This window comes from Falco peregrinus, chromosome 5, assembly GCF_023634155.1.
Source record: "Falco peregrinus isolate bFalPer1 chromosome 5, bFalPer1.pri, whole genome shotgun sequence".
Lineage (NCBI taxonomy): Eukaryota > Metazoa > Chordata > Aves > Falconiformes > Falconidae > Falco > Falco peregrinus.
This window is the reverse complement of record NC_073725.1, coordinates 77460414-77475352: the sequence shown is the minus strand read 5'-3', so window position 1 is coordinate 77475352 and position 14939 is coordinate 77460414. Positions and strand designations below refer to the sequence as shown.

General features: G+C 50.5%; 1 protein-coding gene across 4 annotated transcripts in view; it reads right to left on the bottom strand.

Annotated features, from left to right (window-relative positions):
* The window catches only part of LOC101919904 (syntaxin-binding protein 4-like), a 52203-nt gene that overhangs the window by 13911 nt on the left and 23353 nt on the right, over positions 1-14939 (bottom strand). For all 4 annotated transcript variants that reach the window (XR_008747196.1, XM_055803827.1, XM_055803828.1 and 1 more), the window contains exons 6-12: positions 11566-11651; positions 10675-10795; positions 7950-8091; positions 7648-7754; positions 7056-7209; positions 5347-5419; positions 2276-2373 (exon numbers count right to left, since the gene is read on the bottom strand). Coding sequence is in view for 3 of the 4 variants with exons in the window: in XM_055803827.1 (XP_055659802.1) it covers positions 2276-2373; positions 5347-5419; positions 7056-7209; positions 7648-7754; positions 7950-8091; positions 10675-10795; positions 11566-11651 (781 nt within the window). In the remaining variant the exon portion in view is untranslated. The remainder of the gene's footprint in view (positions 1-2275; positions 2374-5346; positions 5420-7055; positions 7210-7647; positions 7755-7949; positions 8092-10674; positions 10796-11565; positions 11652-14939) is intronic.

The window sequence follows — 14939 nt, the reverse complement described above, 5'->3', positions numbered from 1 at the left end:
GCCCTCCAGGCAGCATCTCCCAAAGGAGCAGGCTTGGGCTGGATTTCCAGCCTCCTCTTTCCTACTTGTGTACAGAAATGTCTGTTCCTGAAGACACATTCACATCCCTCCAAGAATGTTTTACACTGTCTGCAATCAGGTTTGCAGCTATGACAAACTGTCAGGAGCCTTATCAAAAGCTGGTTGAGCTATAGCGGGTCTCGGTTGCCAGGAACTCAGCCTCTTCCTTTTACTGCCCAGGAATTGTGTTTGGGACCAAGGAGATAAAAGCTAGTCACGGAGTATTTCCTGTGGCAACAAGAGACATTAAAACGTTTTGCTTCTCTACTGCACCTTTTGCTCTCTTCATTCCGCCTGATGCCCTGTCTTCTGCTGATATTTATCAGTTCGACCCCAGGGCACCACACAGAAGCAGGTAAGCCTGTGCAAATGCCACTTCACTGCTGGAGGCAGCAAGTAAGTCTTAAAAGACGAGGTCGAGCTCAGCAGACTGTGGGAAAGAGCCCGAGTTAAATGCTTGCCTGTCCCAGGCTGCACACACAGCTCCCGCTCACATGCCTGCAGCACCCCGGCACGGTCCCCTGCAAGGGGGCTGGAACCAGGTCCTTGATTGCATTCCTATCACCTCCAAGCCCACGGGACCCATCCGCACCCATGCGCTGCCCATTTGAGTCCCACCTTTGCCCACCACCCTGTGCAAGGCGGTGCTACAGGCTCCCGGGCTGTAGGATGCTGATGCTGGCACCTTGCCGACGTTTGGCCACCCCAAAACCATCTCAGGTTGTGCCGGTTGGTGGGCATGTCCTGACCCTGGCACTGCTGCAGCTGCCCGCGTATACCGCTGGCTTTTAAAAGGGGAAGCCAAGCGCTCCCCACTCCCCTCCCACCAGAGAGGAGCTGATTTTATACCCGTGACGAGCAGAGGTCTCTGCGAAAATGCAGTCCTAAATCCCGCTTTAGGAGAATTATGCAGGTTTAGAAGAAAAGTTCCTGCTTGCACGCTGCCCTCCGGGGAGGCGAAAGCAGCAGGAGGGCGAGCGCTGCGCCTGCCGTGGGGTGGCAGCAGGTGCTCGCTGCATCGGGCCCTCCCTGGCATCCCCCGGCCCTGCAGAAGAGGCTGCATTCCCACGCTCCCCCCTCAAATGCCCGCGGTACCAGGAGGGGGGGACACGCACCCCAAAGCCAGACTGAGGGCATGGCCCCCCGGGGGGGTCTTGGTGAGCAAACGGGCAGCCCCACTCCCTGCCCTTTGGTGGTGCCCGTGGAATAGATTTTCCGTAAAATTAGGAAAGGAGGCTGGATCCTCGGTGAGATGTCTCGTCCTTCAGCCTTCCCTCGCCCACGCCTGGCTGCCCGAGGTCACCCCCCCGGCGACAGCAGCACCGGAAAGTTTGGAGGGCAGCTGCCTCCACCTGCAGCCCTGAGCTCAATGCATTACATCCCAGGGAGGCGCGACTGCCAGAAGAGACTTCTGGAGCTCCCCGGAGCTTTGAAAAATAGCCAAGATGAGCCAAGGTGTGTTTAAATGCCCCTTCAGTCACAACGAAGATGTTTCTTGATGCTTCCTTCTCCATTTTTACCTTTAGAGGCTGGACCCAACCTCCAGCAAACTTGACTTAAAAGCTGAGACCTGATTTTTTGTGTTCCAGACTCTTGGTAATAAATACAGTTTGGTGGCTGACTCTCATGCCTCTATCTCAAAAAAACAGATTAATTAATTAATTGTAGCATGTGAGCAGCGTGATGCTAATAAGGAAAGCAATTTTCTGAGTACTCTGCGCTCCGCATTGCCCGGGCTACCGCCGTTCCCAGCACAGCCCAGTCGGTATCCTGGGGAGGTGAAGGGGAGTTAGGCTGGAGCAGGCTGTTCGGTGGAGGATGGGCTGCCTGCAGATCAGAGCCCTGATCAAGTGCTACAGCTTCATTCTGTGCAAACAGGCAGGCTCCTTCTCTCCAACTATATCTATTCAGGTTTGCATTTTTTTTAATCCCTCCAAAAAACAAGCAACGCAGTGACGCCCATGCTGGTACCTGGCGTGGTCTGCACATGCCTAAGTGCAACATTGGTGCAAGAATCAAAGCTGGAAGGTCTTGATCTGCTCTTTCACAGCAAAGGAACACAAGGGGAGCATTCAGGTAAGCTCATTGTGTTTGCCAAGGATGTGGCAGCTGTAAACAAGGAGGTGTGGCACCAGGGGACACCTCTGCACAGCACACCTTTGGGGGAGGACTGAGAGGAGACCTGGCTTCGGGGTGAGGGACCAGTTCCACTTACCAGCTCCAGTTTCTCATCCTTGAGCCGGACGTTGGGATCCAGCGCTACTTTTGGTTTGGTGCCTGAAGCTGCTTTATGATTAGATGCTGAAGCAGGTGCTGAAAAAACAAAAAATAAATGTTAATGGAGGAACACTGCTTTAGCTTCTTTTCTGCTTTAGCAAGGGGTTGGCCTAGGTGATCTCCAGGGGTGCCTTCTAATCCTGACCATTCTGTGAGTCTGTGAACACCTGGGCAGAGGAAAGAGGTGCCCACAAAACAAAATTCAGAACTCCTGTTGAATGAAATACAATGTGTGTGCAGCAGGCCAAAAATCAAAGACCAGGATTTACTAAATCTGGTCCTGGAAGGCTGGACTAGGCCACCGGTGAAAAGATTGGATACTGGGGCAAACCCGTACTGAAACTGGGCTTCAGCATGATTTGAGATCGGACGTTTCATCCCAGGACCTAGGACTGCAAAAATAGCACTTTGGAAATTTCCAATCATAAATTTTTGTGGAGTCTTGGGGTCTGTAGTTATGGTGATCTGTGGAAAAAAAGCAAAATCTGCCTGGCTCTTGTTTTCTCTAATGGACTAAGCAAACCGAAACACAACATGTTATAAAATGCAGCCCTGGCCTTAATAGCACTCATGGGAAAGGGAACTGATGGATTAAAAGCAATGTGGGAGAACACTGGTGCAAGACTTTTTCCCTCCCCAAGACTGCAAAAAGCCTTGAACCCTTTTCCCTCAGTGGGGTAGGAAGGTTTTTCTGGGTAGAAGGAGCCACGTGCATCGTGAAGCAGACACAGAGGGAGAAAGAGGCAGGAACGGCAGGTGCTTTGCTGGTGAAAAGCTGCCATCAGACCAGAAGAGCCAGCTGCTGGCAGATGGCTCATCCTCACCAGCACCGCCTTCACAGCTGGAAGGGTGCAGAGCGAAAGCCCTGCTGCCATGCCCTGCCACCTGTGCTCCCCCAGCCCTGGAGGCAACCCCACCTTTTCCATTACAATTAAGCCTTGTCCATGAGGAAGTGTGACATTCCCCAGGAAGAGGGCTGCAGAAGGCATTACCCACCAGGAGCTCCCCTGCCGGACTCCAGCAGGGTCAGGGGTGCTGTGCCGGCACCCCCGCTGCCTGCCCACTCGCCGCTTGTCCTGCTTGCCCTCGGGCTGGCAGCCTACACCTGTGACAAAAGCCCTTCTCCTGCCAGTGGCACAGGATTTGCCCAGGTAGCAATTTCTTTCACCTTACTGGGACCCAATTGATATTACAGGAAGCTCTGTCTTGCCAAGCACTACTGCTCCTCCTGAACCCCCGAGCACTTCTCACCGCACGCCCACAGCCTGGGCAGGGACCCGGCGTGAGGAGGAGGCAGCGAGGAGCAGCGGAGGTGCTGCACAAATGTAATCCTCCTAATCCGGGTGTTCATCCACCCGCTAACACCAGCAGCTGGGAAGCAGCAAGAGGTAATAAGTGGGTTTGCTGGATCGGCCACCAACACTTTGCTCTCCAAGTTCAAGGGCAGAGCCATTACCCTTCCACGCATGGCTAATCAGGATTAGCTCCACGTGGCTTTGCTGTCAGCTCTGGCATGGAGATATCCAGGGCATCCACCAGACGCCCAGAGAGAGGCAGTCTCTGGCCCAAGCTCCAAGTCTGGCTGCTGCTCTTTCAGAGCCAGTTGTCTGTTTTCATGGATGACAACACTGACACAAAGCCTCCTCAGCATTTCACATTAAAAAAACTGCGTGAATTAAAATCCCCTAGCTAAATCAGGAAGCGATTAGGTCATTGCTATTTGCTGGATTGCCTACATGACCCAGGGCTTTGCTCCCTGTCACCAGGAGCTCTGGCTGTCGGTGGGGGCCACCTAAGAGCCTACCTGAGATCAAGGCTGCAGGGTGCTTGGGGCAGGGGGACAGAGCGAGGGCAGTCCCTGTCCCAGGGTCCCTGCAAGTGCAGAGCATGACAGGCGAAGGCTGGTGCCCGCTGAGCCTGCCCAAGGTGAGACGGGCACCCCTGGGAGCAGGGCACTGACGCACATCCAGCTCAGCACCGTCTCCTCCCTGTCTCTCCCACTAATCCCAGGTACAGACTAAACACAGTTTACCTCGCAATGCTCACTCTTAGCCTTCCAGATGGAAATTACAATGCAGCACAGGGATTCAGGAGCAGGGCCGGTGCCTCAGCAGCATGTGGGTGAGGAAGGGCTGTCTCGTGGCCGCGAGAATGACGGGCAGCGCTTGCTGGGGGCTCGCTGGGGGAAGCCCAGCTTTTCCTTGGGACAGGAGTAACCGTCACATCTTAGGGACATGGATGGGCTATCTGGCTGGAGGTCATCTCCCTGGACACTGGGTCATGGGGGTTACTGAGGTTTCCTGTGATCCCTAAGGGACCTGTGAAGCTGCAGAGTGGTTTGAGTTCACCCCCCATTGCTGCCATCATACCGAGTGAACAGAGTGGCTCTCTTCCACAAGAGGTGGAGGACTCAGAGCACAGAGAGAAAACACAGCAGGGAAACATATTGCAAAAAGTGAAGCTTGGCTGTAGAGAGAAATCTAACTTAATCACATCTATAAGCAGTTTCCCAGTTTGACCAACTGAGGGCATCCTTAATGCCTGTATAATGCCCAGAGTTACTGTGTACATTATAATTATCATTATTTGATTTCTTTTATACTGTGTCTCTGAGGACCACCCATTCCCATCAGAAGGGAACGTCATCTGCAGTGAGTGAGCCTTGCAGTCTGACATGATCTTTGCATGTGTGCAAAGACACTGCTGCAAATGAATCACAGGCTGCAAATGGAAGAAGCTGTTTCCCATGGAATACCTTGGTCCTCTGAATGCCTTGGCAAAGAAATTTGCTACTACGGACAAACATGGACATAATTACTATCCATTGAGTAAGCCAAGCTGCTGTCTTCCCTCTCTCCCAGCAGGCTGAGTCTCACTGTCACCCCATTAGATTCCACTACAGCAATATGAACACTGATCAAACTTAATTTCACTGGTCACCCTCAGCACCGAGGAGCCAAGGCTGTGTTTGCCACCCCCCGAAAGAAAAAAAGTTAGCAGGACTCTTACCTGAGACAGTAAGCTCGGGTGGGCAAATGTCCGGTGACAAAGAAAGCACAGGGAAATTATTTTCATGTCTATTCTAGAAAAACAAGACAAAACAGCACAGATGGTTGCTAAGCAGAATCTGTTGGTGTAAATAAAGAGCAGAAGATTTAGGTGTTCAAGAGAGAGTAACCCATCTGGCCCATAAAGAGCAAAGGCACCACGTACACCCCTTGTGCAGACGGGCCAAAAGAGGCTCCAGAAGTTTCTCTGGGAGGACTCGGCACAGGCGCATTCCTGAGCCATCTCAAAATCTCTGGTCACCCATAGAAAAATGAGTTTGTCATTACCGTAATTGTGATTGAGAGCTGGGGATTAATTTGACCTTGTACAGTTTCTCCATAGAGGTTCTCCTAAAGCTCTGCATCCAACCCCCCAGCGAAGTCCTGGGTCTGAGTGCAGCCAGTTGTGTTATTTACCCAAAATACGTAACTATCACAGTGAGCATGGCAGGAAGGTGAGAGCAGTGCATACCCCTTCTTAAGTGCCAGGTCATGGGTGAAAGCACAAGCAAGAGAGAAAAATAGAGTCACAGGGTAGATAGGCTGAGCACCACTGAGACAGCGCTTCCACAGCTGGGAACGTCACTGCAGCGAGGGGCACAGGACTGGTGCTGAGGGCATACAGGCAGGTAGCATGGGCGCCTGAGCAAGCTTTCCCTAGCGTGGATGCCCAGACCTCATTAGAAGTCCCATCTTTTAGCAGCAAAGTGAGGAAAGGAGCAATTTAATTCCAGACGGCAGTGTGATTTTATATAGGTGTGCAACATTACAGGAGCACACGTTCTGCTGGATGGTGAAGGATTAACTATACTGCTCGGCTCTGCGTATATGGGCTAAGGCTGCCTTTCATAACCACGTCTCCAGCCTGGTACACCCAAAAGCAACATGCATATGACACGCTTGCAAGCCCATCTCTCCACAGGGTCTGGAAACAAAGATGTTTTGTGAATGATGCTCTGTGAAAAGAACATCCATCCAGCCTTCCCTAAAGGAAGTTTACGTAGAAGAGGGCAGGAGATACACCTGGCATTGCACCCGTCCAGGAGAGGAGCAACAAATGCACCGAATCCAACCACAGACCTAAATTATTGCAAGGGTGGTGTGGTTAAATCCTGTCTCACCGCACACAGCTCGAGCACTCGTCTCTGCAAACACAACATGGAGCTAGGCTGCACGGGAAGAACGAGCCTGGCTTATCATTAGACTGGTGAAGAACAGAAACAGGCTGCTTAGGAACACTGCAGATTCATCCTCATCAGAGGTCTTTAAGAACAAAGAGTTGTTCCTGCCTTTGAGTAGGAGACTAGATCAAACTGACTCCTGAGATCCCTTCCAGCTCTATGACTGGTATTGAATGAGATGCAGGTTGCTATCCACAGAAGGGTTTTGTTTTTTTAAAACCAGAGACTTCTAAAACAGGTCTGAATGCAGGCCCTGGAGAAGAAACTCCTCTCATTACCTCCACAGATCCTTCGCTGTCTCAAACCCAAGACAGAAGAAACGATATTTCAGATTGAAAATACCTGGCTGCCAAACAGGGCTACATACATCAGCACTACAGACTTTCCATCATCCAGAAGGACTGCCATGGAGTCCCTAAAGAAGAGTTTTCTGATCAAAGAAAGATTGCAGAACTAATGTTTGTGTTCTTAGATATGAACTTCCACCTACCTCTGGGGACCTCACGTGGACCTTCAGTCTGCAGGAACTCAGACCGTTTCCCACAGCCTTTGGAGGTGGTGATGGGATGTTGTTATGAACTGGCAGTCCAGGATGCAACCGCCCCCTTCCAGGAATAAAGGCCACTTCTGTGTTTCCCTCGTGTCTTAAACAAGAAACACAGAACATTTTATTAACAAAAAAAAAAAAAAAAAAAAAAAAGGCACAAATTTTCAGACCTTCCATGCTTGTGGCTCTTTCTCTAGGATCATCTCACTTGAGTCCATGTGGCCCACACCAGTGTAGCTGGGTTTCCACCAGCTGCGTTGCTTGTTCGAACTCCAGTTCTGTTGCAGAACTCTGCTAGGCAGTGACAGGGGATGTTCACAAGGACCAGAACATTGGGAAGGTCTGGATTACACTTCAGGATGATCCATGCATTCAAGATTTCCTTATATGACCACCTATCAGGACCATCTTGAAGCACCATTTAGGACTGATAAGCCTCATGCTTCTTGAAGCCAAGCATTGATATGACATGCAGGGTTTCTGCCTAAGACTCAAGAGCACAGTGATGATGACAGGAGAAGTGTTCTATGCCTACCTGAATTTGGCTTTTGCAATTATTTTTCTGGCCTCTTCATGTGTGCTGCCCACCAAAGAATCTTTATTGATAGCGATTAGTTGGTCACCAGGTCGGAGCCGACCATCCTAAACAAAGAAGGAGAAAGTCTCAATGTTGGGAAGGAATCTCTCTCTGCCCAAAGCCTTCTCCTGCAACACTAATTCTCATTAGTCTGTGCAATTTGTTATTAATCTGTTCTTAGAAAAGCTGCTTCAGAACAGCTACAGCCTCTAGGAGGGGTCCCCACAACGAAGTCACTGAGGGTCTCCACGCTGACTTACCTTGTAACAGTCACCATCTGGCATAAGCTCTTGAACATAAATCATGGGGCCGTCAGGCCTGTTGGATCCACCACTGATTGTCAGTCCCAAGCCAGAGGAGTTTGTGATGGAAATGCTCTGGATTCCTGATTCAATGGAGTAGCTGCAAGGGAGAGGTGTTAGCAGGTGACTCAAGGTGATCTGGTTGATTTTCCCATGTCGCTGAACAAACTCTGCCTGGCTTTCTTTCCCTGCACGATCCTTCTAACTTCTCCCAAACTTCTCTGCCTCTGCATCTTTTCTTCCACCCAACCTTGGAAAGAGGAGCTGAGGACCCCCATTCTCAGCAGACACTCTTCAGCATTACAAAGGCGACTGGGCTGAATAATTCCAAATACTGGGGAATACTTGTTTGCACTTAGAAAATAAAGAGAGAAGAAACTAACGGCTTAACCAGAATATATTTGACATTTTCAGGTTTTATAGCCAAAAGCACACAAAGGATCGATGTGGTTATTGTTTTAATCCAGCTAAATCACCAGACAGCAATTTACAGCTTGGCCAGCCTCAGAGCAAAGCTCAGCATACACAGCTGACTATGTCTGAATCGAGGTTTGGACTCAAAATCTTGCAAGATGCCCTAAGAGATGAGCCCTTAAGCACCTTCACAGCAATACCCGCCTCACTGTGATTTGCTTCTGTGCCAGTGCTACAGACAACTTGCCCAGTCAGGGATGGACTGCAACTGGAGCAGTTATAAGGCTGGACCCTACCCTGGAGGAGCTGCCTGCAAGGCAGGGCCCAGCAGGACACCAAGACCAGGCACAGCGGGGGGCTCCACGCTGGGAGGGGGCTGTGCAATTGCAGTGTTTGTGGGAGCAGGGATTTCACTGATCACCCATGGGCTGGGGGGCAGCGCTGCGACAGGGAGGTTTGGGGGAAGGATTCAGTGGGATGTGAGGGTCAGCGAGTCTTTTCCTCCTCATGGGCTGGGTGCAGCTGGATTTTCTCCTTTTCAGTTTTTTTCCATAGCAGCCAGTCACCAAACATTCTGCAATCTCTGGTGCTCGTGTTATCTGATAATTTAAGACCCAAGGATAGCTGTGCATCCCATGGCTCATGGTGGCACCAGCACGTAACCGCCCTGTGCTCCCCAGCAGCACCATCCCCAGCAGTCAGACACCCCAGTGACAGTGCAGGGTGCTGCCAGCACCCCCCAGCCTGGCAGGGCCCCCTCAAAGAGCCAGCTGGCCTTGTGGAGGAAAGGGACTGCATTCCTGCAGCATACATCTTAATCTCATGAAAAAACATCGCTCTGAGAAATACTTCAGGAAAACGATATCAGTGAAGGTAGCATTAAATGCCTCCGTTCAAATCAAAGTCTCAGACACTATCTGTGGTGAGAGTAAATCGTATCTGAGTCCCGTTGCTCAGTGGGATGGCTCAAGTGATGATGAGAGGCCACAACCTGGGGACAACCTGCCATGAGCAGAAGGGACAGCAGCCACACGCATGAAAGGACCCCTGGCCCAAATGACATCTCTGCAGCTGACCACCAAGGCTCAGCTGCGATCAATGGTCCCTGGTTTCAAATGGCTTGTGCTGCTCACAGGAGAAGACCACAGGGGCCTGGCACTAGCACGGGGACAAGTAGAACATGGCACAGCATGGCAGTGCTGAGCCAGGAGGCCACCGGACCAGGTCCCCTCTAGCCTACGTTGCAGCCTGGAGCGGGTTAACAGCAGAGCAAGGGTGTCTAGCTCATCCAAACCAAACCAGCTGCCAAGTAGATGAGCTGGCCTCTCCTCTGTAAGGGTCTCTCACTCCATGCAAGCAGCTTAAAGCTCTGGTGCCAAATATTTGTCCTCTGCAAATCCCTAATAAGCTGGTATTTAGCAAGAGGATTTACTGGTTCTGCAGCGAGGGCTGATTCTCTTACAGGCGACTTGGCTTGTTTATGCTGGCAAAAGAAGGAAAGCTGCAAGCCCCGGGGACAAATGGTCCCAGCTCCATGACTGCTAACACCCTTCGAGCTGTCCCTCTTGAGAAGGGCAACCCCAAGCACCCTGGAGACGAGACTCCGCAGAAAAACAAGCTCTGCCTGTCCAAACCCTGACCCTGTGAAGTATGAAAGGGACAGATGACCACATGAAAACACATGCTCCAGGAGACACTCTGGAGACAAAAGGATGCGGTGTCTGTAGGCAACCGCTGCTGACACCAAAGCAAAAGGCGTCAGGAGCGTTTGCATTGAGAGGGCAGCACCTGTGCTCTTGTTCCACAATGTCACCGTGCCAGGAGCAGGGCAATAGACACCAGACTCCTGAAACACCTTCCAAAAGCAGCACTGGCCTGAAGCACGCCGCCCATGACGTGGGCTGTAAAGGTGATGTGCAGGATGCTCTCAGCAGGCTGCAAGCCACGGCTTCCCCCCCGGTTTCAGAGGGGAGGAAGAGGGGCAGCTGCGTGGCTGGCTGAGCAGATTGCAGACTGCCTCAGCGGGGGACATTTTCAGTTCTTGGGAACAGGCTTCCCAGGAACAGTCAAGACACCGCTACAACGAGGACTTCTAGAAGATGCTGTGGTCTCTTAGCCATTGTGGTGATAGAACAGTGTAGAGGACATACGGATGGAACAAAGTTCTTCAGGCACTGGAGTTATTTACTGGATGTACCCCTAAGAGTGTTAGATGGTTGGTGGCATCTTCATGACCGACCAAGGGCAGCCCCACGCGACCTCTACGTACTGTGCATGAGGGGGGTGCGCCGGGTTCCCGATGAAGGGGCCGTGGGAATTGGCGGGGCTCAGCAGCAGCGGGCTCTGGGAGCGCGAGGAGGAGCCCGAGGAGGTACTTTCCAGGTATCGACCTGAACAGCAAAGTCAGAGAATGTAAATACTCCAGCATCACCCGCCCCCCAACTCTGCCACTGAGAGCTGGCACTGTTTTCCTAGGTTTTTTGGGAAAACCCTATGGTAGTTAAGGGCATCAGTATATTGCTCGTGGAGAGGAAACATTCAGCCTCCTTGACACAATTCCAGCATGGGACTGTCACCCTTCTGCCAGCCCCACGTAGCTCTGCCATAGGGGAAGGGTTGGCAGCTTTCTGGTGGGATGCCAAGCCAGCGGGACAGCTGCTTTCCCCATGCGTACGTGATTTGATGCACTGGCACCTCACTTAGGTTAACTTTGTTGCATCTCATTAAAAATTTCCCATTTGCAAATGAAAAGTAATGGTCACTGAAACGCTCTGAAATCCATAGCAGAAAGCTGCACCTGCAGAGACGGGTACTGGTGGGTTTACCTGACCAGCACGTCAGCTAAGCAGAGTCTGGGGATCTGGGGTGTGGTTGTGACCCCAACTCAATTCTGCCTTGCTCCCCCTGAGGGGGCTGGCTGGGTGCTTTGCTTTGTGCTTGCTCTGTGCAGGCAGGACTGGCCGTGCCAGCTGCTCTGCACCTGGGGACACGCTGAGTGCTTGCAGTAAGGACAAGCAGGACTTCTCTTCCTTTAAACCTCCACCCAAACACCTACACAAATCCAATCAAAACTCCTTCAAAATAACACTGGGATAAAGAAAACTCTCAGCAGAGAGAGAGGGGCTTTTGGTTCCCCCCCAAGGCATGCTGAGCTACTCACTGCCACCATGCAGGATCGGCGAGCTCCGCGCTGAGCCGGTGTTGCTCTGGGAGCCGAACTTCTCCAGCAGCTCAGAGAACTCTCTCCTGGAAACAAAACATAGCACAGTCAGCTGCTGCTCAAAACTATTCTCCATCCAATCACATGGCAACGGTGCCTCTGATGGCAGAGACTTACTACCAAGTCCATAGGGCCAGTGCCCTCCAGCAATGGGGAGCAGATGGAGCTTCCTCAAGCATGAAGGTAACCCCCCTGGTTTCAACAGGTTATGCAAGGCTTAAGGTCAATAACCAACCTCACGGCAGTGCAGCTTTCCTGCAATGGGCCAGAGCTTCCGTGTGCTTCTTCCCTGCCCTGGAAAGTGTTGAGGGCAAACATGGGCAAGGGGAGCTGGGAGGGGATGCACGGGCAGGCACTAGTGCTGGGGACTGTCCTTCCTGCGAGGGGGCAGACGAGCACAGGAGCCCTGCCTTGCACCCCTGCCGCGTGGGCCCTCCTGGGAATCAGCTGGAATAATTTCAGCTCCAACTATAAAGCTCAGAAGTTCTGACTGCACAAATTAAACAGGCTGTCAGAAGGAGCTGTAACTATGCAAACATAAAACAAAAATGCTTGGCCTATTTGTGACTCCTTCTAGAATAGTTAAATATAGATTTTTCTCTCTTTTTTTCTCCTCCTTTCCTAGACAGAAAGCAGCTCCTGCTAAAGGTGGGAGATGGCTTCTGGAGCACATGCAAAAGCAGCAGCCTGCTCTCTGAATTCATCCGTGGTGATGTCCTCCGTAAACATCACACGCCTAAGATGAACTCTGGGAGCGTGAGACCTTAACAAAGAGTTGCACACACAACACCAAGCATGCTGGGGCAGCACAGGCTTCTCTGCTCTTCCCAGCAGCTCATGGCTGCAGATGCTGAACCAGCAGGCACACACTAAAGTTACAGGTATCAGGATGAGAAGGGCTTGTCAGTAAATTCAGGAACAGGGAGGAATGGCAGTCCACAAACATTTAGCAACATCCCTCCATCTTGAGGTAACCCCCCCTGCTTGCTACATCTGTGGATGAGATTCCTTTGCTCTCTGCAAAGCAATCTCATCCACAGCATCCCCCAGAAAGCTGGCTCAGTGCCCAAGTGCCTTCATTAATGTTTTGCTTCCAGGTTGAGTGTGACCACCACATAACAACCCGAGCACATTGAGTCCTTGATGAACTGTAACTGCCTGTACACAGCAGGAGAATTGCTTCGCGACCTTCCTTTTGCTAAGTATAACATCTTGAGTTTTTAAACCCCATTAAGAAGCACCATTAACCATGTTTACCAGCTCCTGCATCATTTCTGTAACCCTTCTTTGAACTCCCATGAGGCTCTCTCTCATCCTTCTGGATGAGGAGGCATGGAAAGGGGATGCCACAGTCCAGCATCAGCCTCCTGCGCCCATCCCTGCCACACCGGCTCTTCGCTCCCAGGAGCGTGCTGTCCCTCTGTGACTGCGTGGTCCTCTTCCTTCATAACCCAACACTACCTGACCAATCCAAACTTTTGGCAGAGAGAAAGGCTTCAAGGATGACTAATTTGTTACACGTGTCATTAAATAAGCAGCCAGGCAATGGGGAGAGACCCTGAAAGTGCTGTTTCTGTGGCCGCGGTAACAATATTAGATGTCCGCTTTGAAGGCACGAGGGAATCCCCATGGGAAAGTGCCTTCTTGATGTTGTAGCCACGGGAAAAGCCTGGTTATGAGCGGCTAGCTCTCAGACTTGACAGTCAGACAAGCTCAAGACATAAATCTGTAGGAAACCAACCACAGCAAAGTTTCCTCAGTGAGGAGACTGCCCTTACACACAAGCAGACGTTGTGTCATCTGCGTACTTTACCGGGACAGATGTTCTATATTATTGGCTAGATTAGAGTCAACAATATTAAATGATGAATGAATCATCAGCTCCTTAGGTTCCTGCTGGAAATGCTCTCAGTAATTTACATCTTCCCATTAACAACCAGCTCATTAACAAACTTCAAAGACCAGCGCCTGCCTTATCTAATATTGCCATCAAATGTACGCCTTATTCATTCCATTTAACGCTAATTTTAAACCCCTCACACAATGCTTAGTGGAATGCCTTGGTGAATCCCAGTACTTTGCACCAACACTATTGTCTTTATCAACTAAACCCAGGACCTTAAAAAAAGACAACTACTTTGTTCAGAAACCCGACTTTCCACAAAACTGTTTTAACAGGCAGTTTCATAGCACTGGACACTAAAACATACGTAACAGCACTGAGAAAGTGAAAGGACAGCTTAGCTCCTATAGCAGTAGGACAGTGGTTTGCTGCTCTGGGGTTCTCTAGGTTAAGCCTTGGATGGATCTTACCTTAGCAGAATTTTTCTAGCTTTCCAGTAAAGCCTCTGTATTCCTGTAGGTGATTCACTGGTAACTCATGCAGCGATGGCCTTTATCCCTCCTTGACCTATTGCAATGGCAGGTCTAACCTGCTGGAAGCTAACGTATTATTTCCACTGGTTACCAAGCCATCAGCATCTGGGGTTTTGTTTTGGGCTGGGTGTTCCTGTGGTCATCCATTGTTACATTTTCCTCAGATAATAATCCATCAGAGCATAACACAGGCTATGAACTTAAAACAATGGCTAAAAAACTCTTAGTCAATGCAAATGCAACTAGTCTGGCAGCTCTCAAGCTCTTTAAACCGTGCTAAACAATGCAAACCCAATCACCGATCCGTGCTGTCAAACTCTCAGCAAGGGCATATATAACCTGAGCGTTCTTTGTTGTTGTTTATTTCATGTCGTTAAGCTCATCCACAAAGGACTATTTATCATTATTTGCTCAGGAACCTGAACAATGAGCTCCGAGCCCAGGGCTGCTTTGCAAGCCCAGCTCCAGCCCAGCCACTTGCTGTAGGGACGATGTGACTAAAGGCTACGTCACACGCCGCTGTCCCAGCTCCTGCTTTGTTGGTCAATATGGCAAGCCCCAGTCCCGCCAAGGACATAAACACATGACTAACTTGAAGCATACGCTTATCCCAGCAGCCAGCAATACACTTTCTGGTGTCAGTCTCCTGAGAATTAATTTTGTGCTCAGTGCTGTATTTGAAGGAACTTGCAAGTGGGCAGATGATGCCCAAACATTGCCGATTAATGAACGAGTACACTGAAGGAATGCCAACAGGTCTTTGCTTTGCGCTTTCGGACACCAAGAGACTTCAGAAGATGTCTTTAATATTTAAAATTTGACCCTTACTAAAACATTCTCAATTACCAGGTGCCTGCAGGAGTAGGATGCTCAGCTTTATTTAAAAAAAAATAATTCATGGGGTTGTATTAGGTGAAAAGTTCATTTTAGCAATCCCT